Raw genomic sequence first — 27,426 nt, 5'->3', positions numbered from 1 at the left:
GTTGTTGTAATTTTGTATTTTTCCTCTGCTTTTCTGTTTCTATTTTTACAACTATAAAAGTTCATTCTGGATGTTTCTATATAGAATAAAATATTTTAATTCACAATTTTGTGCTTATATTCATGTACACTTGTGTAATTGATGTATGTACATCCACAAGCACATACAAATTATAAGAGATTTTATAGCCGTATATTTTTGTTTTTAGTTGAAATTTAATAAAATTTTATTAATTTTATACGCGTTATTTATTCATTTAATTAATTAAGTATATAAAGTAAAAAAATTAAGATTTAATTGTGTGCATTATGCATACTAGCAGTACTATATATTTAAGTATATTTATGCTGAAATGTACGTGTATAGAAAAAAAGTATGGCTTTGTACAAAAAGAAAACTGGTTTTTGAATTGCGTAACAACGGCATAATGCTAAAATTGAAAAAAAAATAAGACATTTGGTTAAGTATGTAAAATTAAATGTAAACTTTAATATAAAAATTACAATTTCATAAATATTTAGCACACGTTAATAATTCCTACACTTATGTATGCATGTTTCTGCAAATTAAAAGAGTGTGTTTGTGTGTAAATTGTTTAATAACTGCGAATTTAATTTTTTAATCAACAGGTTTTTTTTTTATTAATGATTTTGCAAGAATATCACTTTTATAAGCTTACTACTGCATGTACCAATATTTAGTATGTACGGACGTATGTATGTATGTGTAGTATATACATAAGAGATGTTCATTTGCAATAGATCATTTTGCACCGTTAAGAGTTGTCGTTTCGGCGAAAATTAAATGAAAGAAGAAGAAAAATGAGAAAATGAATAAAAAATTTTAATTTACTTTTAGTTTTTTTTTTATCGCCTTCACATTTACTTACTCTCATTCTATCCAGCTTACTCAACAATAACATCATTTATTTTAGTTTACAAAAAATTCACAGCTTGAACTTTTTATGTTTAAATCAGAAATTTGTCATTTTGCTTTTATGATTGACGAAATTTCCCGTTGTAAAAAAAATTCAGGAAATCTTATTTCAAATTTCGTAATTTTGTTTTTTATTTTGTTTTTCGTAAATTAATAATAACATACCCCAAAATAATTTGTATGATTTATGTATCTTGTTTAAGTAACTCGGTCATTGCACAATAGCTAAATTTAACGGAAAGTAACTAAAGTTTTTTAGTTGTGTAGGTATAATTTTTAATTAAAAACTAAAGATGTCAAAAATTCGATGTGTAATTTATTTTATTTATTGAGTTTGAGATCTGTTAATTTTATATGCGCGACTAACTAACTTAGTAACTTTTATTCAAAATCTTAAGGTTTAGAAAATCTTCTACGAAACAGGAACTACAAAATTTGTGATTTTTCTTCGTGACATGTGACATATGTAAATATGTACATAGTTAAACTCTGGTGTTAAGTGGAGTTATCTTCATTTAGTTCCTATTATAACATTCTAACCAGGACTATACCAAAATATTCTTGAATAATGTCAAGATTTTCGATTTATTTTTGACGTACGCTATGTACGTCATATGTAATTATGTAGTTAAATTCTAGTGTTAAGTAGAGTAACTAACTTAGTTTTTATTATAATCATGTTGTATGTATCATAAAATTCAAATCTGCATACGTACATTGTTTTATGAATTTTTAATAGGAAAAGATAATATGAAAACGTGGGTACAAGTGTAAAGTATGTAAGTATGCAAAAAAAAAAAAAAAAAAAAAAAAAACAATAATTAAACATCAAAAATGGCCTTGAGCACATTTTTTGTTAATTTTAATGCGCATATTTTTTTCCATGCATTTGTGTTTGTCTATTTTGGACATTGTGTGTACATACGTAAGTATGTATACCATTGTGTGAATAACAATTTTAACGTCGTTCGACATACCATTCAAACATATGTACATATTTCACTTTACTGGCCATATGTGTATGTATGTGTTTTGTAACTATGAATTTCTTTTTCGTTTTTTTATTTTTCTATATTTTTATGTATGCGTAGTTCAACTTCACATGCACATCAATAAACTTAAAAAAAAAATTAACTTTTAAATTTAAAAAAAAAAAAAAATTTAAAATCAAAGTCCATAAAAACAGACCTCCAAATATTTTCAAAGAAAAAGCAAAAAAAAAATTTTTTTATTTTTTACTGACCATTACAAAATTTTGCCACATACAAAATGTTTAAGCCCATTCGAATACAAAAAAAAAAAAACTTTATGAAAGAAATGTACGCAAGTATGAGTAAGTGTGTATTAGTGAAGTGTGTGTTGTAAAAAAAAAAATAATCACGGAATAAAAAAGTGTGAAAAAATTGTGTAAGAAATTGTCAAAAAATATGAAAAAAAAATGCTAAATTTGGAAATATTTAGGAAGAGTAAAGCAAAAAAGAGAAAAAACAAAACAAAGGTAGGTAAGTAAAGACAAGGTGATATTGAAATGTAAATAAGATGATGAAGTAAAAAAAAAAATAATAAAAAAATAACACCAACTTTGTAATGTAGGGTGTTAATGAACCTAAAAGCAAAAAAAACGAACTTTAAATTCTCTGAATTTTCTTATGCCCACACTCCATAGAAAAAAATTTCCACTACAAAATCAAAAACAAGTTTTAAAAAGTTATTTTTAAATATTTTTAATACCTCATTCCCTCATTGTCAATTTCATTTGTTCGATTTCTGGTATGGAAACATTGTCCAATAAGTATTTAATTGTTTCCCGGAAAGTAAAGCTTTCCCGGAAATTGAATTAAATGTGTTTAGCATGACAAAGAAAAATCCACAAATATACTAAGTTTTAGGAAAAATAGTTTAAGAATTTTTGTAATATTACAAATAAAAACTAACGTCAACCCTTAACATCAACTGTTAATCGCAACACTTAACGTTGTGGGTTGTTATTCAAAAATTTTGTTAATTTTCTAAATAAAATCAATTTTGAAACTTCAAGTTCTACTTATGTATATAATGAAACCAAAATCTTTTTCAATAATATCTCATCGCTTCATTTGAGGTAACTTACAGAATATTTATGGGTGAATTTTTTAAACTAGAAAGCGCCTAAAATATATCCGATAAAATTAAAAGATAAGAAAATTATCTGTAATTTATAAAAAAAAAATGAGTAATTTTGGGTAGATATTTTAATATATCGAATAATTTGCTGAATAATTTATAGTAAAATAATATTAAATAGATAATTTTGTATAGTAAAATATTATCTATCGAAATTAAAACATGAATTATCTAGTGCGACATACCATAAATATTTTTTATTGTAACAGAAATTCAAAATTATTGTAGGAAATTGTTTAGGAATAACGATATATCTAAATATTTGTTATCGAAATTATTATGCACGAGTACCATATGTGCAAAAATTTTGTATATCAAAGGTATTTATTTTGTTAAAAATTTATGCAGCGCCTTAATATATGCATTAACTTTTACTAGTTACCCACAACACTTCCAGAAAATCGAAATTTTTACTTATACATATATCATTTTGTCTTTTTGCGATACGTAATTGATTGTAATAAAAACGTAAGAGATTTTCATAAACGCAATACTGCAGAATAATAACTGCGAAACGTCATAACGTCATAAATATGCAATATATATTTTTAACTATTCTCTATAAAATTAAGACAATTCATATGATTTATAACTGAGTTACTCGTACTAATTTCGCTTTATTGTGAAAATTTTGAAATTATTATGAACAAATCAAATTCGCAACATTTTTGTTTATGAACTCACGTAATGTATATTATACTGTTGCTATTATAATAGCAACATTTGTTTATGAAAGTCATAAATCGTGATATATTGCGTTTTCGAAAAAGGCCTGTATTTTAATTGAAATTTTTGCTTTATTTTCAAGCTAATTATGTCATATGCCGAAAACATACATACTTACATATGTATATGAAAATATTCATTTTTTTTTAAATGACTTTGCAAATTTTTAAAATTTTCACGCATACGATCATTCGATTTTTCTTTGAAAAACTTTCTCATTCATACTTAAATTAAATTCTTTATAAAAAAATAAATTAATAAACAAAAAACGATATATGTATGTATGTATGCAAGTACTTTAGAATAGCTCCTACTAGTTAGAACACTTAAGTAAAATATGTTTTCTATAGAATGGCGTGATCTGCAAAACCAAATGTAAAAAATAGCTTAGCAATAATAACAGTAATAAAGTATGTTTGTATGTTAGCTCTTATAATCAAAATATTATTAAGAAAAAAGTAATGATACAAATTTTATTTTTAAAACCAAAATAAATAACAAATTATTTTCCATTAATTTATTGTTTTTGTTTTTTATTTAAAAAACGTTATTAACTAAAAAAAATAGGCAAAAAAAAAAATTTTTTTTTTTTTTTTAGAATATCAGGAGATTTTACTAAACGATATTTTTTCAATTTAAAAAACAAAAATATTAAAATTCTGTTGATTTAGTGTTAATAATATGTGTATGAGTGAGTGTGTGGATTAATCAAATATTTTAGATGGGTCAATAGTAACGTCATTGTCATTGACATTGATGGGTGTGTCATCCCGCCATCTAATATGTACTTTTATATATTTATTTTTTTCTCTTATACATAAGTAATATAATTGTTATGATATTCAGAATTAAGAATACATACATATATGAATATATGTGATGATGCATGCGTATCTATGTATGCCGATATGAAAAATAAAATGAAATGATTGCGAATTTCGGTTTTTTATTTCTTGTCTTTGCTTTTATGTGAATTCCCAGTAGCTTTATCAAAATAAATACATTAAGAGATTAATAAATTTTGACAAGTAATAATGAAAGAGAATGAATAATTTCATAAAAAAAAAATTTCGTAAGTAAAATTGTTACGTAAAAAATTATTTTATAGTTTTTTTTTTTTTGGTTTGAAAATTTTGGTATGTACTTGGCTCATATGAAATCGATTAATTAAAAAGGTCGAACCGATATCCTCCTAAAGCATCAGTTTTACAAAATAAATTAATTAACTAAATAATAGCCCTCACAATATGTACTTATCTACTGTAAGAATAATAACACACAATAAGTGTTCGATCGTTTCGTCTTTTTTCAGACCGAGAAGGCAGATCTCCCTTTCTTCTTCCTTTTCAGAGCTATTGAATGGCAGTCATAAGTTAACACACTCAGTAATAATCTCAAATCTGGACGATTAATGTGATCAGTTCCCGTCCTCTCGATGCTAAAGGAGAAATAAATTTTTTGGAGTGAAATATATTAAAGATCTTGCTCTTTCTGAGGTTTCTTCTGATACTATTCAGAGCACCCAATTCAATAGCATTTAAGAAATTAAATATAATAAAAATATTGCTTTCATTAATCAAACCAAAAATTTAATTAAATTCAAAATTTTAAATATTTTTTGCCGCCATATAAATTAATGCAAATAAATATCAGGAGATTGGAAAAATTAAATTTTAACAATTCTCTTTTGTTAAATAGCAAATTGGGATTTCATCTCTTATTAAATGCTATCTATCTATGTATACGAGTATTACTTTATTTATTTGAAAATTATGTGAAAATTATTTTCCTATTGTTTATAAACAATCTATAATATTAGAATTATTATTTGTTAAATTTATTGTTTGAATTAGGAAAACACTTGTTTCCTTTGTAATCTTTAGTACGAGTATAATATTTTTATTCTAAAAATAAATTTTTTACGATATCACCCATAAAACAAAATTGATTTGTGTGCTAAAAATGTCATGTACAATATACATACGAACATATATAAGCATTTTATAATAATAATAATTTAAAATATTTTTTCTCATATTTTAATTTGAATAAGTACACACAAAGGTACATACATATATGCAGTCCCATTTTTGAAATAGATTAATAGGGCTAATAATCTCTGATCACTGACCTCTCTACAAATAAAAATTAAATTTTATGATGAATTACAAATTATACGTCACTATTATGTAAACAATATGTGCTCTAAATTTTTTTAGCTTCAAGCATGTCTAATTAATTCTAGTTCTATTAATCATAAAAAACTTTTTACAAAATTTCAAACAATATAAATTTCTTTCTTGTTGTAATTAAATTGCAATAAATTTAAATTGTAAATGTTAAGCGTCCTATAATTTAATAAAAATTATTTTGCAAATAACAAGCTTTAATAATTCGAATATAATAGAATTATGCCAATTTTAGTACAATTTCTTATAAATATTTAAACCTAAATATAAGATTTTCTTTTTCTGTCATAAGAAAGACAAGCCACTTACTTACTTATGTATGAACAAAAAAATCATCTTTTTAATTTTTTTCTTTATTGTAATATTGGAAATTCTCAATGACAAAGAAATCAAACAATGAAAAAACAAAAAAAAAAAAAGCTTTCAAATTGGTCGTTGCTAACTCATCGCTTTTATTAAAAAATTCTCAAAGCTAAATTATGTATAGCTAGTTTATATCGCGGGAATTTATTGTATGCTTATTTAGATGAAAATATGTACAAATATGTATATGTGTGTGTAGTTAAAATAAAAGAATAATTTATTAATAAAGTATATATATTGTATAGAAATGTATAGAAAATAACAAAAGAAAAACAAAATCACCTGATCCATACGAAATATACAAAACAGACATGGCATAAATAAAATGTTTAAATCTAAAAAGAAATCATTATGATTTCAATTTAAACATTTTGAGGCGAATTCGAAACTTCAATCATGAATACAATATGGTTAATTCGGCTTATGATGGTATGTAATATGCTATATAGCAGCTGCAATACAGTTTTTATACATTATTCAGCTCAAAAGTTCCAATTACTGAATTGTTCTGCAATAAAGTATTACTCTAATTTTAAAATTTGACAGCAGCAATACAATATTTATACAATATTCAGCGTAAGAGTTACTTGCTGAATTGCTGAAAGTAATATTAGTAATATAGTATTACTGCAATTTCCAAATTATTCAGCTTAAGAGTTGCAATTGCTGAATTGTCTAAAAACACTGTATTACTGCAATTTGGAAGTCAAAGATCATTTATTGAGAAGTATATAATAAATTCTAATAAATTTTTGTAAAATAATTCAAGCAAGTCGATGTAAATTTTGCTATGTATGTTTTGTTCATCTTTTTTCCAGATGTACGTATTTATAAATATTATTTGCATGCTTTTTTATAAAATTGATATATTCATTTACGATATTATATATATTTAAATATAACAGAACATCTGTTATTTTTATCTATGACTGTATCATTTTTGTTTATATTAGAATTAAAATATACAAGTGTAGATTACTAATATAGAATAATGCACACTTAGTATGTGAACATGTTTGTTGTACCGGGTAGAATATTTTTTTTTTTCGTTTTGGTTAAGTGAATTTTATATTCAATTCGCGTGCTCCACCAGAAAACATTATTCGAATTAAAAATGTTTTCTTTTTATAGCAAAAAAAAAGGAAAAATTTAAATTAATTTATGTTTTGATTTGTTTTTTTTTTTTTTTGCGATTTTGCTACAAAATTTTTTTAATAACTTAAAAAATTTTTTTAATATTTTTATAAATTTTATATATATGTATGTATCTATATTTTTTTACTAACTAGCGAAATTATAAGCACATATTTTTAAAGAAACTGAAATCGCGCCACTTTTTTTTCAAACACGACGTTTATTGTAATAATTGTGAGACAATATCTCTAAACAACAAGAGAAGAAGAGAACAAGAAAATGGAAACAAAACGGAAATTGGTATGTACCTTTTTATCTTGGATATTCTTGTGGTTCTTAAAATGTAAATCAAAATAGTGTTGGAAATAAAAAATTAAGATTTTGAATGAAGGCATTTCATCTCTCTCTCAGTTGGAGTTTAAATGAAGACAGGAATATACTCCTCTCTCAGTTGGTTCCTATTTGAATGGAAACAGAAATATACACCTCTCTCTTTCAGTTGGTATTATGATGTGTTTTGTGTTGTGAATCAAATTCGAAATATTTTATTTTAAAGTTTTGTTAAATATTAAAAATAAAATTGAGTAATATTAAAAAATTTCTGTTTCCTTGAACTTTTATTATCGTTTAAAAAACTAAAGAATCTCAACGCTTATAAGTTTAAATTAATTTCGGAAGAGCAATTAATTTGAAAAAATCTAAAAAAAAACAATTTAAAGTTTATTAAATAAGTTGGCGTAATTGGTACGGTCTTATGTCATAAAATGACATTAAATGATAAAATAAAAAATTTGTACTCATAACAAAATGTACTCATAAAAAATGTACCCAATAATGTACTCAAATGTACTTAAAAATCAAGAAATCGTACTCACTTATTAAACTTTGTTTCAATTTTTGAGAATCATTTTTTTATATTTTTTGTTTATGTTTATATTTCAATTTTTTTTTGTATAACATCCAAAATAAGAATTATGATCATCTTGAAATTAAATAAATAAAATAAAATTCGAGTAAAAAGAAACAGATGATGTAATTTTTGATGATCTTAACGAAAATAAAGGAAAATGAAATTTAATTTTCAATTTTTATTTATTCTCATAGAATTTTAAAGCCACACAGGTACTATTTATTCATAGTCTTGATGGTATACACAATACCATATAAATTCCATTAAGTAATTATTGTTATACAAATTTTATATTTTATAATAACAAAATTCTAATACACACAACTTTATACATACATAAATAATAAGAGTTTCGAAAAGAATTTTTTTTTAGAGGACCATCAGACGTTAAGACAATGTTGATCAAATAATAAGGGGTCAACCAGAGGTCTGTTGTTTCTCATTCTCAAAATATATAATTAATTATCAACTTAAGATTATTATTAAGTTAATTATTTCATTAAAGGTTAGAATAATTTTTATAATTTATTACAATTTGTCTGATATGAAAATGTCAAAAAATTATTTATTTAATTTTTGGATTTTTTTTTTTTAATGAAGTAATTGAAAAGTATTGTTCAAATTTTAATTTTAAAAATATAAGTAAATGTTATACTACTGTTGAATATTATGTAGTTATACGTATAACAATTTATATTTTTATATTAAAAATATTGAAGGAAACTTATTAAAATATGCATTGAGTACATTTAATAAGTTTGAATTTATTTTATTCAATTTAGCTCTCGAATTCTATATGTAATCCTAAATATCTTGCTAATATTGGTACAAAAAAAAAAAAAAATTTGTAATATTTTTCCATAGCGCACTAGGCTCGGTTTCGATTTGATCAGCGTCATACGCGGAACCCGAAAAATGCAATGGCAACTTCAGTATTCCGGCGTTCATTGATAATTTTTACTTTGCATATATAATCCGGCGCTGTGAGGCATATAATAAGAAACTCTGAACTGACTTCCAAATTAATTTTAATTGGCCTTCTTTCCGTAAGTAAAGAGCTTAATTCTCAAAATGCATTGTAATAAAATGACTAAAATTAAAAATAATAATTTAATTTTTAATCATCCAAGCTCTAAATTATCTGAAATATTTCTTATTCTTTTGTTATCAACGATTGTCTTATGTAATATTCGTCGAATAAATTTTTAATTTAAACTAAAATCAAAGAATTTAGAATTTTTTTTTTTGTTTAATGAAAAAGGTTATGAAATTTAAAATTATTAAAGTGAAATTTTCATAACTGGTAATTAATTTGATTAAATTTTCTAAATGTTTAAGTTATTCTTATTCTTAAATTTTATATTTGATTAAATTTATTCGAAATCGGAAATTAATTTAAGAATGAATGAGAAAACAAAAAAAAAAATTGTTACTTAAGCTTAAGTTTTTTTTATGAAAATCATTATCAAACCGGTCAAAAACTTTATTTCACACAATTTTTAAATATGGTATGTGTGTGTTTGGTAAATTCTCAAATTCAAGTTTTACAACAAACATCCATTTTGTTTTATTTTATCGAACCAGTATTTTTTGTATACTTACTTATATATAGAGAAATTTATATATATAAGTATATAAAAAAAAAAAAGTTTAATTTTTTTTTGTTGTCGAGATGAAAAAACAAATTTAATTTAGAACAAAAGATGTTTGACTATGATAAAAATGATAAGAGTTAATTTTAACCCTTGCATGCCGATTAATCACTTTAATTTATATTTAATATGTTAATAAATACATAGACGTTTTGGTGTTAAAATCAGATTTTCAGTGTTAATTTATTTTAAATGAATATCCCAATGTTGAAATAAACTGTTATATGAAACAATTAAAATAGAATAATGAATCGCGTTACATTCGACATTAGTGTTGTCATCAGCATAATAATGACTTCAACTTTTGTAAGATAAGTAATGTTAGTCATAATTCAATAATTACAACACAAGTCATCGGTCACATTTTTTATTTTTTAAAGAATGCTCTTATTTAATGTATTTATAGAATCGGCTCTTTTAGATCCAAACTTACATTATCACTATAAACACACAGTTATTACTTAAATAAGACGTAAATATTGAAGTGCAATGATTTGCTTTTTCTAAAACTTAATGAATTTTTTTTTTGTACTAAAATTTAGCATACTATTGCAACTAGAAAAAATCACTATGCTCAAAAGGGTTAAATTATAATTAAGTATAATTAATTTAATATAATATTTTATTAATTTTGCTAAAAAAAAATTTGCATGCGTATAAGTAACAAAAATTATGATCATAAAAAACCGGAAGGAAATTATAAATTTCTAACAGTTAAACTATAATGTTATACAATATGTTTTTAATTAAGATTAAAAATTATAAATAATAAAAAAAAAAATTAACTGATTTTAGATAAATTTTAAATTAATTTGTGTGTGTTAGAAAAAAATTATATTACTTCCGTCATTAATTAATATTAAATAATAGTTAACCAGTTTCAAATTAATTCATGATGTTTTTTCGAAAAGTTATTCTTTAAAAATTGAATTGTTGGGGACCAAGTACTTACTTATACTCGTATAAGTATAATAAAATCCAAAAATTTGAAAATTATGCATGCATTGCTTATACCTAAAGCATTAAGTTATTAAATATAATTAATTTTTTTCAATTTCAATTACGATTCAATTAATTAATTATAAAAGAAACAATTACATGTTGCTTGACTTTCAATGAACTATTAAAAGTTATAAAAGTTGAGGTCCTTTAAATGTGCATTCATTTATTTAATTATTATAACAATTTTCACAATTATGAAGTAATTTGATTTAATTTATTATTATATGTACAATTAAATGTACTCATACGGCGAAAATATAAGTCATGTTTTAATTTAAATCATTCAGTTATTATTTTACAATTCTAAACGTTTAGGCAATTGAATTATGGAAATAAATTCATAGTTTTATTAAATTGCTTGTTTGCTGCGATTTCTAACAATAACACAGCTCAAAAATTCCGATTTCTTAATTATTTTTACAAAAGTAATCACCTAAAACATTTCTGTTTTTTAATTTCTGTAACGGGAAATATAGTTTAACTTCAAAACTTTCAAATTCACTTTTCACAAATATACAAATTTTGAGTTACGACAGTGTTGCAGCAAACAATCGAAATATTTTTAATTTAATTTAACCTTATAGAACAGCACCATTATACTTAAAAGTAAGTTTAAAGTTTTAATTTTTTTTAGAAATCGCAATATATACAAGTTTAACCTTTGAAAAAAATAATAATATTTATGTATGCATTACTGTAAACATGTATTTTTAACTATGTAATTATAAAATTATAATGTTTAGATTCATACTCACCTATAAGTTAGTTATATACATAATTATTAATGTACGCATTTAAATATATATATGTATATATATGTATACGAGAATAACGAAGGTCAAAAAAAAAATTAAATAATTAAAATTTTAATTTTGAGATATAAAATTAGTTTAAAATGAGAATAGGTTAGAGAGTTGACCATGTCAATTTCGGTGATACTCGTACGAATCAATGATTTTTTTAATTGTGGTATAATATTGTTTTTATACTCGTAGTAATAGGTATAATCTTTTACTTATTATATTATTTTTGTATTTGTTCTTAATTTTAACCTATAGTTTGAATATCTACTTAATATGTATGCATTTAATAAAAATAGTTTATGCAGCAGCTTATATTCAAATTTAACAATCTCAACAAATTATATACAACAAAAATATATTGGGCATATTAACATACAATTCCCAGAACGACTCAGAATTCGACGCTGATTGAAAAAAATATACTTATGCCTATATCTCAGAGATCATTATTTCTTAGCGTAACAAATGTCATGACAAATTTACACTTTATACACTTTGTATGTTAGTATGGGTATAATTAACAGTTTCGAGTTTTAACAGTAACAAGAATTTTATTAATTTAATTTTATGCTCATATTAAGAAAACGCCTCTCTTTGAATAATACTCATTTAGTTTGTTTAGAATGTTTGTATGTTTCTAATTTAAAACGATTTTTAATGTTTGTTTTAGCTGTATAAGTTGCAAGTTGTTTGTTATACTTTTACTTATGTATTTATAATAAGGCAATTATTTCTTCATTAAATTCAAATGTGAACATCATAATTACTTTAAATGACTTTAAGTACATACATACATACATGCATAAATATATAGATGCACACACACATGCATGCTTGCATACATACATTCTTAGTTTCAAATTTTTGAGTCTTGAATGCATAAGTACTTGATATTGCAATTTTTATAAACTAGTATGAGTACATAATTACTATTATTGTTTTTTTTTAGTAACATGTTGATTTTAATTAAGTAAGCAAAATTCAATGTAATCTAGTTGAGTTTAATAAATTAATTTTGTTTTTATTTAAAATTTTAATTAAAATTATAAATAAATTTTTTCTATTTTATATTCGAATTAAATATAAAATTTCACATTAATGCACTACAATTTTGTCATTCAAGTGAGCGTCCCGAATTTACTAATTATACAATAAATTATGATTTAAATTAAATTTTTAAAATCATAACAAGTACACAAACATATATTATAATTGTGGGTATGTTTTAATCATTAAATTATTTTAAATGTATCTTCCAGAGATCTTATGAGTATTTTCTAGAATTTCTAATTTCTGATTAAACATCTCTAACTCAATATAATAATTATTATTTGCTTATGCTACAAAATAATTTTTTAAGTACACTTAGATATTGCTTATATAAAATAGGTAAGTATGAATATTTTCAATATTTTAATAAAAAATTAACACAAATGGCGGATATTGAAATTCTCATTTAATATTTAATAAATTATTATACTAAATATTGTAAATAAAAGAAAAATATTATTATACTTACATATATGTACCTACTTGAGAATATACTTAACTAGTTTGGTACCGTAATTCTTAGAGTAAGTACATTAGGATATCATGAATATAATAGTTATATGTATGAATGTAATTATATATGTTATGTAGATATATTTGTATATACATAAATCCCTGTTATTGTACGCATTCATGCGTGTATCTACAATCTTCCAATCTCCTTTTCAAAACCCGTATTATAGCCCAAGACTACTAAAGCAAGCTTATATTTTTACTAATGAATTACAAATTATAAGTATATTAGCCGTAAATATTTTCATTAGGCGTGAAAATAAAAAAAAAATATTTCGTCATTTTCAAAATAAGTAATTTTTTTTTTATTTTTTTTTTGAAAATTTCGAATTCTTCTATCAATATTTATTTATTTATTTATATTAGTCTATTTAAATATTTATGTACTTTTCACACATAAATAATAGTATAATACTGACTGAAGTTAGTATATTATGCTCATGCATACGCATACATACTCATATACTTATGGATTTATTATATGTTAAGCTAGTTATGATTTTAAATTTGATTTTTAATAAACTACGCAATAATTCTAAAATTTTATTATTAAAACTTATGTAATTTAATAAGTGTGTAATTATTGAAAAATAAATTAGCTAAAAATTCTATAAGTAATCATAAACAAATATGTATAATGTGAATATATGTAAAATATATGCTTTATGTACGCTAGAAAATCAATAAAATTAAAATTATATCCGGATATTTAATTTGTTATTAAATCTAAGTAAATATGTATGTATGTAAGTACTTATATAAGTAAATTATATGCATGTAATTTGTAAACAATAAACATGATTTTTTTTTTGATAACATACCAAATAAAATACTAGAATTAATATTGTGATAATTTAATATCCGGAATCTATAATGTATGTAAACATATAATTAAAAAAAAAAACACCGCAGCTACTTATACATACTTGAACATTTCAACTAACAAACGTATATATTCCAAATTAATAATTTTAAATGCTAGAACGCGCTAGAAAATAATTAAATTAGTATTGATTACAGTTAATTAATTACTTATATTTGATTACTTTTCCATGAATGCAACAATTTTTCTTAGTTATATTTGAGTACTTTTCGTATACTAAAGTAATATTTCTTTAAAATAAAATAAAAAAATCTATTAAAACACTTTGTAATTAGTAGTACTCGTAGTAGGTATAGGTAATAAGCCTTTTAGATACATTGTAAAATAATTTCTGTACATATAGTTGTAGTTACCTTTACACAATAAGTTGTTACCCACATATATGCCGGAACAATTAGATTAACAAATCAAATATGTAGGGCTATAAGAACTTATAACAGTTATACCTAAAAAATGAAATTTTATATATGGAAGAACCGTTAATTTTGTGTAAATTTACAATATGTTTACAAATATTTTTAATTTATGAATGAATTTTAAACAAAATTTAATATGCGAATATTTATAGCCATTTGTTATATAATTTTCCACCACATCCTAAATAATTTTAATAATTTATATAAACATTAAAATATTGTGTGTATATACTTACTTAATTTCTTTCTATAATAATAATAATAATACTTAATGATTATGACACGTAAAACTTAAATGAATCAATATTTAGGTCAACAGAGTAAAATTGTACATTTGCATGTATGTATGTATGTAGGTACACATTAAATAAGGGTAAAAATACTGAATGAAAATTAAAATAAATTTTAAAATATAAAATGCGTAACATCTCTATCACAAATCCTAATACCTAAATATACATACGTACGTACATAAAATAAGTGTGGGTACATTTACATAATATGCAACTATACGCAATTACACATACTTTTCATTCACTCTTTATTAAACATTCACTCTTTATATGTATGCGTATATGTATGTACATGCACGCATATACATATTACAAATAAAATAAATTCATTCGAATATTTTTAGTACATAACGACCCTATTATATTTAAAGACCCTCACAATCCGTAGAGTGTTGTAAATTTAAAATTTGAAATGACGTACGTAGATATCTTACAAGGTTTTTCTATATTGATAGGTTTGCGTATCTGTATGTACAACTGCACATACATTATGTATACATATGTATGTATGCAAACTCATATAAAGTGCCAAAAAATTTGGAAATTTCTGAATGTCATTTTGCCGACATTTATTTTATATTTATGGTTGGTACGAACCTACATACATATCTGCCCCATTATTACATACCTATATACAGGTATACATACATATTTTTTAAATATTTTTCATTCCAACTTGTAGCCAGAAAGCATTAACAAAATTTTCAACTTTTATTTTAAAATTAAATTATATTATATACACTTAAGTACTGTTAACTTTCGGTACATGTACTTGCGCTATATTATGTACTTACGTGTAAAAGTATATACTAACATATTTTACATGCTCACGTAATAAGTACATACTTTATTTATATACCCATATAAATAACTTTCCTTTATGTAAATATCATAAAAAGCATTTCAAAGAAAAAAAAAAATCAGCTGATTGGAATGAGTTGAAAATATTTTTCTCTTTTCTTTAATTTTTCATTTTCAAATACGAAATTGCGAACGAAAATAAAACGAAGCAACAAACAGAGAAGAACGAACATAAAAAAAAAAAAACAGAAACGTAATAAAAACATACAAAAATAACTATTAAAATTTCGTTAAAAATGAAACACGCCACTTTTTTAACCCAATAATGTGATTTCAAATTTTCATTTACCTTACCCTACTTTCCCCCTTTTATATTAAAATGATTTCTTTAACAAAAATGTTTATTTGCCATTTTATCCCAATAAAATATAAAATATTATGTTTGTACCTGTATAAGTGTGTGTATGTTTTGATTTTTTTTATAACTTTTACTGCCACTGAACTCAAATTTAACTGAAATCACATGGAATCTATGCTAAAAATTCATTGAAAATAACGTTGGTAAGAGATTTTTAAGGAGATGAAAAAATAAAAGCATGATACAAAATATAAACAAGAAGTTAAAATGAAAGCCAAGAAAAAAAAAATTATATCCAGAAAATTCTTTCGTTCAATTCCCCTGAAAATCATGCAAAATTTTTAACGTAACATACGATAAAATAATGTAAAAAGCAATGTAGGTAACATTTTTTTTCTAATGTGATAAAGTAAACGCGTGCGCCTTTTATGTCAAGTACATACAATACAAGATTTCAACAACAGCAAAATAAATGACAGTTAAAAATAATAAAATATACATATATGTATATGTATGTACATACATTTATGTAAAGCATAGAGACGCATAGTTGTATAATTATTAATACAGAATAGAAATAAAGATATTTAAAAGAAAGTATGTATGTAACTTACATGAAACACTAAATTTTTGTTACACTCAGTGGTATAGTTTATAAGTATAGCAAAAGACTGGTATATGCACATGTATCTACAGAGTCAAGTACGTTTATATATATGTATGTACATTTTATGAATTATAGTACACTCATTGATTACATATTTCTTATCATTAGTAAGAAAACTATTAAGTAATTAGATAGGTAGGTGAGTAGCTAACTCACTCCTTATGTGAGTAACTAACTACTTAATTATAAAGGCAAGAATTTTTAATAATTTCAATAAAAATTCAAATAATTTTTGAACATTTCGGACAATAATTTTCCACCGTATTTTAGTTTAGACCTTAAATTTTTGGAATTTAGAATGTCGAGCTTTAAAATATTGAGCTTTGAAATATTCTAATTAACAAACTTACAAATTCAGTTTACATTTTTTTACCAAAAATATTTAAAAATGAACTTTTTTTTAGCTGAAAGTTTAATGTAACTTTTATATAAGAATTCAAAGAAACAAAAGACGTGGGTAAAAAATTTATTACACAGATGCTTATAGAAAATATGATTTCCTTTTCTTTTTTGATACACGAGTCAAAATACACAGAATTTAGTGTATTAAAACCACTATAGGTAAACTACATATAGTTTTGAAAATCAAAAATTTGTTTATATTAAGATGCAAAGAATTCTAATATCGTAAATTTAAAAGAAAACTAGGTACCAATATTTTACAGAACTTTATACAGTCAGCAATTGACTGAAATTCAGAGCAAAACTGAAATTAATTGTTTGTATTTAAATACACGTAAGGTAAGTGTCCCTATTACTGACATAGTTCGCAACAAATTCAACTTTGGCGTGAGATATTTTATATGCGGGACACAATAAATGATCGTGTTTCGGATTTTTTGAATAATTTGGATAATTGAGAATAATGATTTTTATAAAATTATTTAATCAAAATATTTTTTAATTCATAATTTTTCGATTAAAGATGAAAAGAAAAAATGTTCCTAATATTGACATATCCGCAAATGTTTGTGTCTATTACTGACAGTTTGTGTTCCTAATACTGACAATGTAATTTCATATGCTGTAATCTATATTCTATATACGAATAATGGTTAAAACGGTTAAAATGATAATATTCAATAAAAATGGAATAATAATTTAGATTTCCACGGATATTTCATCTTATTTAAAAAAAAATTAAAAATAAATCAAAATATAATTCAAACAAAAATAAAAAACATATTTTTTATTGAATTAAAGGTAAAAACATGTGAAATTCAGCTGATTTGAATTTATTATTGCTGTAGAATGTACTTTTACTAGTAGTCTTAATATGCAACAATGAATAAATAAAAATTTTTAAAAGAAATTTATGAAAATCTAATTCTAAATGACATAATGTTTTATAAAGTATTGTAAGTAATATTTGCTACAAATGTATTCTTATAAATAATACCTAAAATATGATGTACCATATCACACGAAATTATAAGAAATCATATCAATATATTCTAAAGCTGTTTTTCGCTTTAACCTATAATAAGCCTATTCTAAAGCTGCTTTTTGCTTTAACAAATTTGACTATTTATGTATTAAGTACGTAACGAGAGCAACCCATTCTTAATTTTTGGAACAACATTTTGGGTTATTAAAAAGGACTACTTTTCTTATTTAAAGAGAACTATTTCTGTTGTGATAACTGTTATGACGTTAACGTTTACAGTAATTTTAAAGCATTTTTTAGAAAGCGAATTGTACTGTTTTATTGACAGTATTGTATACAATATTGACACACAATTTATTAGACGAATATCACTATTAAAAAGGTAAAAAGGTCGTAGTCAGATATAGGTTTTCACAAATGTAATCGATTTTCATTCGACAGAAATAGTTTAAACAATTTTAAAGTATAAAGAAAGTATTTTAATTAATTAAAATGAATATCAAAATTAAAACTTTATACTGACATAATTTTGTACATAATATTGACCCTCTTTAGATCGTATTACTGACACCAGTTTTTAAAGCTAAAATACTCCGAACCTATAGTAAATTCTTAGTGTCAGAGTTCGGACATTAGAAAGAAAATTCAAATTCGATTTTAATTAAATAAATACGAAAATAAAAATTTAAATATTTTAAAAATGACGGCATTTATAAAAATACGGATTTTTGATGTATTACTGACACATATATCAGTAATAGAAGCAGGGTCGAATTTTAGATGTTTCTAATACTGACAGAAATTATTTGTTAAAATTCTTATTTATTTAACGTTTTTACTCCGAATTACTTATAAAATAAGATAAAAAATAATCAAAATATTTAATTTAATATAAATACATATATTTTTAACCTTCAAATAATTCAAAAAACAATAAAAACAAAATCGGAAAAATTAAGCAAAAAATATAAGAAATTCTCCAATGCAACCCACTTTTGCTATGTCTTTGGAAACAAAACTGATTTATCCTCAATATTTTGGAGTTATTTCAAAACTAAATAAAAGGAAGTATTGCGATAATTTGAATTAATCTAGAAATAAAAAAATATATATATGTTGTATAGAGAAAATCTCTTAATAATTAAAAAAAACCTCATATATGTCAGTATTACCGTCACTGTCAGTATTACCGACACTTACCTTATGTATTTTAATTAAAATAAAAAGTTATTGCATTTTTAATTATTAAAATAAAAAAAAAGTAATTAAGTAATTATAAATAAAATAAATAAAAAACTTTCAAAATTTATGATTTAAATATATACTTAAATAAGTAGGCAGCCAATCGTAAAATATATTTTGAATAATTATTTTTCATTGAGACTCGTATTGGCATAATATTCTAATTTTATTTAAAATAAAACAAGAACCAGCCATTTACATTAAAATATGCGTTCATTTAGATTCTAAAATTAGATGAGAAGAATAGAAATATTTTAAAACTAAAAAATAATAAATAAAAAAGTCGAAAATTTCGAATCATACAACAAACTCGATGGGAAAATTTCGTACTATAAACAAACTATTGTGCACACGCGAACTAACATACAAAATTTAGTTTATTAAAATTTGACCGTATCCCGCCCCAATCTTCTTTATCATTTCAGTCATCTTTAGCTCTGATGAGATTTGGGTTTTGAATTTTTATGTGATTTTCTTTTTATTTTCATTATTGCGTCATTGATTTAAAAAAAAGAGAAAAAAAATCTTTGTAAAACAATTACATACACACATTCCAAGTGAAATTTACACTTGCAAACACTTGACATACCTATAACCACAGATATTTATACTTATATATAGTTACATAAATATTTTGAAATATTAAGTGAGTATTTTCTTTATCATTGTTGGGTGTACAGCTATTTAATTTTCTTTGATGAAATTTATTTTGAAAATTTCATGATTTTTTTTTATAATATTAGAAAAAATACTTTTAGTTTTTTTTACAAAATAAGTATCATGCGGACAGCAAATGGTTTTCATCATTTTACACTTTTAATATGTAACGAACAAATTTATTTTAATGTAATAAGTATGTATACAAAAATTGTAGACATTAAACATTGCTAAGTTTCATTGTGATGTAAGAAGGTACCTACCTAACTACTCGTATAAAATGGAATTTAAGCAAATGCATTATCATTCCTTGAATTTTTTATTGAATTTGAAAGGGAAAATTTCAAATAATATTGAACAAAATAATGAAATTTTCAATTTTTTTTTTAATAATTTTAAAAATAACTCAAAATTATTTTAAAGGACATGCCATTGAAATTAATATTTTAAAATATTTAAATACATATATCCAATTATAATTTGAATGAGTGCTATATACTCAGTTAGTTTAATGTTAATAAATAGCTTGTGTATTAGAAGTATTATACATTTATTGGAAATTTAGTTTACTTAGTACGAATTTACGAAATTTATTAATTTCAATTTAATAAAATTTTTTTTAACTTTTCTGTACTTTTAAAACAATAATTAACACCGCCCCCCTCTGATAACAGAGCCAGTGAAAAATTATTTTTATTAAATTAGAATTACTGTCTCGGGAATTGGTTCTTCTTACTTGAATACACTATGTGTTTAATAATGTGTGAATACACACAATTGATATTAGATTAATAAGAGCTCTGTGTCATTTATTCATTAGATTATTTAATTAATAATTAAATATCTAGTACTTTTGCAAAATGATAACAATTTTGTAGAATATACTTTAAGAATATACTTTAAGAATTTCCGTTTTCATTCTTTTAATTATTTCATCTACAAACATATAATGTACAACTATATATTACTCAATTAATATTAAATTGAAATTTTTATTGAATCAGTCGACTTCAAGTACCTAACTATGTATTTGGAAAATGCCTTTTAAATATACATACTTTTACAAACATATTAATGTTATAAGTATACTTAAGTACTAAAATAACTAACAAAAATTATTATAATCTTAACTACATAAAACTAATATATAACTATAAGTAATCAAAATTATTATACTCTTCAAAGCAAAAAACAAAAAAAGGAAACCCACTTATCATTGCTTATCACTGAATTCGTCAACTCACGGGATTTTTTTTTTTTTCAAATAAGTATCACGTTATCAAAAATATGACTAAAAAAAAAAAGCTTACTTTTCTGTCTATTGAATGAAAAATTTTTTTTTTAGTAATTTACGAGAAAACGTAAGAAACTATAAATATAATGAATTACTTATAAGTATACCTACTCACATTGTATGTACATACATATATAGTTTAGCTACTTGTGAAATATTAAAATAAAAAACGAAATCACTTTTTTTTTGTTAGCTTTAACGTCTATAACGAAAGTTAAGTGTATGTAGGTACTTTACACTTTATATTTCTTACGCAATTTTGAACGATTTGTTGACATTAATAATTAAATAAACATAAAAATAAATAAAAATCGAATGATTATTTAACATTTTTATATATTTTTTTTTAGAAAAGTAAGTAGTATATTGAATTCTGGTCAAATACTTAGGCTTGCAATTTTTAGCGATAAAATTTTATAACAGATTTATTAATATAAATTATAAATAATTAACTGAAATATTTTTAACATTTAAATTTAGCCGACATATTTTGAACAATTAAGAATTTCAAAATAATTCTAAAAATTTTTTGAGATAGCTGAGCATTAAGAATGACTGAACTTGCATATTTCTATCCTACCTACTAAATATTACGAAATTCTAATTAACTTGTTACCAGTTTGAGTATAGAATAGAAGAAAATAGTTGTATAATGAATTGGGCAGAAAAATATTAAAAAAATGTGAACGAAGTCTCACATTTTTTTAATATTTTTTTAAATTAAGTAAACGTAAAATAAAGGAAAATCTGCTTTAAATTAAAATTCGGCCGAATAGGTACCTACTTACCCCATTTTATTTTCATGCCCATAATATTTAAGCTTATGGTCTAAACATTTTTATAAAAATAATTAATAATATTATATTTAATTTTGAAATTTCTCACGGTATACCCTAAAATTTCAAACTCTAAAATACATATTATAAGAAAGCTAAAAAAAATAAAATAAAACATTCAAAATCATATCGTATGTTATTTCAGGGCGTGTGTAGTTTCTTAACACAAACATCCATACAAATATGTATGTAATATTTGTATACATACATGATATATAAGTAATGATATCGTGTTCCTATTGTAATCATATTTGAATTTCATTCCATATACTCATAGCTTATACATATCTATAACCACTAATATATATGGTACTTTCATATATGGATATTTAATATAATTAATACTCAAGATACGAGTCTTATAATAAATGATAAAAAAAAATAACTATCGAAAAAAAAATGTAAGCACATCAGTACAACATACACTCAAACTTTTATTATTTTTATACTCAAGTCACTTTAAAGTTGAAGACTGTATGTAATAATAACCATTCGAGTTTTTGTAAATTAATATAAAATATATAAAAGTATGTAATAATATGGACTCGTATACGTCCTAACCTAACTATATAATGGCATAAGTATACATACACATCTACTTATTTCATATATATCTAACTACCTACATACAAACCTATATATACAGAGCTACGATATCGAAAAATTAGTGGAAAATTTTATTTTATAGATTGCTTATATTTTTTGCTTTCATAAAACTCAAAGCATTTTTATGAAAGAAAGGAAAAAAATACATGAAATGATGACGATGAAGGCAAAAATTACTGTATGTTATTTGACAAAATTGTACTAGTAACTGTATCGAGTGAGTAAATATGTATGCATCTACCTGCCTTTATAATATTATGACGAATTTAGATATGCAGTTGAGACGCTTTAATATTATTGTAAATGGTAATGATAATTATACTAGCAAGTAATTACAAGTAATTTACTTTTAATATTTAGCGACAAAATATTATGTCGGTAACAAGTCATTACTTAAATCTTTCAAGAATCAATTCGAAAAAGATTGTTAGGTTTGCCCAAATTCTTTTTTTCTACATAAGTACTGAAATATACCTATATACTAATTATTTTTCAAGCTTAACTTTTCTCATAAAACAAATTAAAGATTTATTGGATCAGGCAAGTGTGATACGTGTACACTTTTACAGGGAGATAAGCATTCTGTACCCATAAAGGTATATGTATGAGCATATGTTCAGAAACTATCATCTTATACTTAGTGTAATAAAAGAAATATCAGTTGGTCGGTCAAGTCTAATTTCTTTACAGCAATGATTCCCTTTATTCTTGTTAAATAAGTAATCGTTAGGTACTAAGAACCTATTTCTAATATTGCTTATTCAATTAAAAGGAATCTTTTCTGAGAATTTGTATGCGACCTTATCGTTTTTTAAACAGTTTTAACAAACCTACATAAGGTAGGTTTTCTCTTGTTAAATTAAAATTATACGCGCGCAAGTCAGTATTTATTTAAAATCACACGATATTTAATATTTATGCACTTATACCCATCTAATATACAAGTACACCTATGTAGTTTTACATGTAGGTTAGATACCTAATAAGTAAAATAATACCTAATTTAAAAAAAAAAATCATGTTCATAACACACTACTGAAATACTTACCGACTATTTTCCATGCTTGTTTTTATATCCGAGTTAAATCCACTCATTTCAATATGAAATTTATTTGAAAAATCCGTGATTTGGCTTTTTATAAAAATTTTGAATTGAAGATTTGATTTTCTTTTTTTATATTTGTATATTTAAATACAAATATAAAATTGTTTATACTGTTTAAGTTTTCTTTTTGAAAATATTAATAATATATTGTTACAAGCACTTTATAAATTTAGATTTTGCTATTTTTATATTTTTCTCGCTAGTAATACAATTATAACCTATTTAGAACGCGCTCAAAATAATATCACACCTCCGGTTGGAATTACTTTAAAGCAAAATAATTTATATTTTTATTTTCTTAATAAATTTTATTTTAAACCTTCTAAATATTATATTTCTAAAATCACATCTATTATTCCTTTTTAATTTTTTTTTTTATTAAAAGTGAATTAATAATATTTTTGTAAAAAAAATTTATTTTTTGTTAGTTTGACTGACTAGAGAACCATTCGAATAATTTTTCAAAAAATACTTTTTTTTTTCTTCTGTGACAAGGTTTTAAACACGACACACCATCAACCAATTTCCAACTCTTGAAATTTTACACAAAATTTTTGCTTTTATATTTGAATAAAAATTTTTGATTTTATTGTTAATTCTTTAATTTATTTTTGTGAAAGCAAAAATCAACTAAATAAAATTTAATTTTCTTTTTATCAAAAAAAAAAACAAAATAAAATTAATTAATATTACTTTTCTTTAATTTCAAGAAACAAAAAAAACGAAAACACAACACCGCGTCTGCTTTTAAAAAAATCTAAAAGAAATTTTTTTTTCTCCTTTTTTACTTTTTTTTTACTTTGAAATAATAAAAAAAAAACTAAAGCAATAGAGAAAATCTCTTGACAAACGCCAACTTTCAAATGGTAAACTTTGACGTTTAACAGATTGTTTTTATAGACTCGTATCATTGCCAGTATTACATTAATTTAATTATTACAGCAATCATTATTTTAAAAAAATCAATTAAAATTGATAGAAACTTCAAATTTTTTTTAGTTTAATAATATTTTTTTAAAATTTAATAAAATTTTTTAATTATTGTAACAATTTTATTGAATAATTTTTGAAAATTGATTGTTTGTTTATATTTTTATAAAAATTATTTTAATAATATGGCAATACTTAAATACCGTTCTCTTTATCAGACCATATTCAAGCTTTCTGATTGGTTGATTATATTCGTTAAATTGTATACAAAAACAAATACAAAATTAAAAATTGACAACAAAATTTGACGTTTGATTTGGCATTTTAGAATGGTGAAAAAGAAAAATGCTGTGGTGAATATTTTTTTTTTTTTTTTGGTTATAATTAAAGAGGGATTTCCATGTCGTTGTACATGTTTCAAAAACAGTTAAATGTTTGATATTTAGTTTTCGTTATAAAAAATTGTAGGTAGTAGTTTTATTACTGTTTGTGTTGAAATTAAATAATTAATTATTTGAAAAAGAAGTTTAAAAGAATAAAAATGAAAATTTTTTTAATTCGTTCAAATTTAAAAGGAACCAAAAAGTGGCTATGGTTAATTTATTATTTGTAATTGAAAATTGAAATTTTTTTCATGGCTTTTATCATTTCAAGTTTTTGATTTTGTCAGGCATACAAATTTTTATAAGCCTTATTCCAATTTTAAAACAGATGCGACGTATTATCTGAAGTATTGTTATTTCAAATGGCTAATTGATTTTCGGAAATGTTAGATGGTTGAATTTACAAATTTACATAACCAGGTAAGTTCTTGGTAATATAGTGCTAATTTTTTTTTTTATTGTATATTTTACATTTTGCAGGAAAAAAAGCAGTTAAAGTTGTCAGTTGGATAATGGTTCACTTCATATTTTCCAGTAAAAGTTTGTAAAAAAGATATTAAATGCCTACACTACATATGTACATACATAATATGTAGGTTCGTTGTGATTATAAAATATCTGGGAAGAAAAAAAAAATGAAGGATTCATTGCAGTTAGAAAATATACATACATATATTATTATTTGGTTATTACTAAAATAGAACTATATTAATTTTAGTATGTTTGATCAATCTAAAATATAACGTTAACATAAGCAAAATATGCCAGGTTCAGTAATTAACAGAATATGTTAAAACATTCACATATCACATGAGCGTCGTTTTGAAAAGATAGAAGTTTAGTACCCAACAGGATTGGCAAGTGGTTCAACAAAATACAAATTTTCACACATAATTATATATGCACTTATAAAGTTTTAAATTGGTACCTATATTAAGAGGTTTAGCACCTGTATAAAGTTATTCTATAAAGAATTATAATTATAAATTATAATTGTGTATAGAAGTTATTAATTATAAAGTATTTTTGATAATTGCTCAGGCCTAAAAGATTACAAATGAATGCATCAGTTCAAATTTTATTTGAAAATATATCAAATTCATAAACTTAATATTGGGATATACGTAAGCAAAATAAGATTAAAAAAAAGTAAAAACTTAAACAACCTCGAATTTTTCAAGTTTAGTATGTTTATTAACATAATAATAACATGTTTTACAAAAGAATATGTATAATAAAAAAAGTATTTTTTTAAACAACCGATTAGAAAAAAAATCATACAAGAAAAAAATATTAATAAATTAAAAGAGAAGACTCCGTTTCACGGAAAATGTTTGTAGATAACATTTTTAATATAGCTACAGTGTCTTATTGATGAAATGAATAAAGAAATAAAAAATTAATTGATTAAAAACCTTCGAAAATCAACGGAAGATATTCGATATTATTATACAAAAATCTTATATTAACTCTGTTAGATAACTAATTGGAAAATATGACGCGTTTTGAATTTGCGTCAAAAAAAAAAGCTTAAATTTTTCTAATGTTACCATTCAAGGAATATTTTTGTATTGAAAAGCAGAAGTACAAGAACAGAGATGTTTTATATTATTGTACATATCTGTATAAATTAATTAATTATTAGGACGCGAGGTAGATCTACTTATTTCTTTTCATGTAATAATTTTCCCAAAACTTATCTTTTTAGAAAATTTTAAATTCTTATAACAAAGCATCTAAGTATAACAATGAGTTAGGCAGACATTATAGAGTATATAAACTACATTATAATTTTTAGCATACAAAAAATCTTAATCCTAATATTTAACATTAAATTCAAAATAAAGGACAAATTAACAAATAAATTTGGATTTGATTTACGCTTTCTTTTGTATTCTTCGTAATTTTCTTAGAGCTAGTCTTATCTAATTCAATTGGTAATATTTAGTCGTTGCTGAAAAACACTTTACATAACATTCGAATTAGAATATATAACTTAACAATATTTTATTATTTATTACCTAACAATTTAAATTAAACTATTATTAAATGATTTTACATTTAATTTAAAAATAATCTCGTGTTCTAAATTTAAATTATGAACTTATTATGAAACCATTTTTTAAT

General features: G+C 22.9%; 1 protein-coding gene across 1 annotated transcript in view; it reads right to left on the bottom strand.

Moving 5' to 3' along the window:
• Positions 1–24,844, bottom strand: part of LOC129607208 (myb-like protein I) — a 36,710-nt gene extending 11,866 nt beyond the window's left edge. Inside the window, exon 1 of the mRNA XM_055518007.1 lies at positions 23,930–24,844. Within this exon, the coding sequence (XP_055373982.1) occupies positions 23,930–23,976 (47 nt within the window). The 5' untranslated portion in view covers positions 23,977–24,844. The remainder of the gene's footprint in view (positions 1–23,929) is intronic.
• Positions 24,845–27,426: the final 2,582 nt, after the last annotated feature.

The sequence above is a fragment of the Condylostylus longicornis genome, unplaced genomic scaffold, assembly GCF_029603195.1.
Source record: "Condylostylus longicornis isolate FDR11 unplaced genomic scaffold, ASM2960319v2 ptg000027l, whole genome shotgun sequence".
NCBI classification, from domain to species: Eukaryota; Metazoa; Arthropoda; class Insecta; order Diptera; family Dolichopodidae; genus Condylostylus; species Condylostylus longicornis.
The sequence above is the reverse complement of the archived record's forward strand: the minus strand, read 5'-3'. Positions and strand labels throughout refer to the sequence as shown.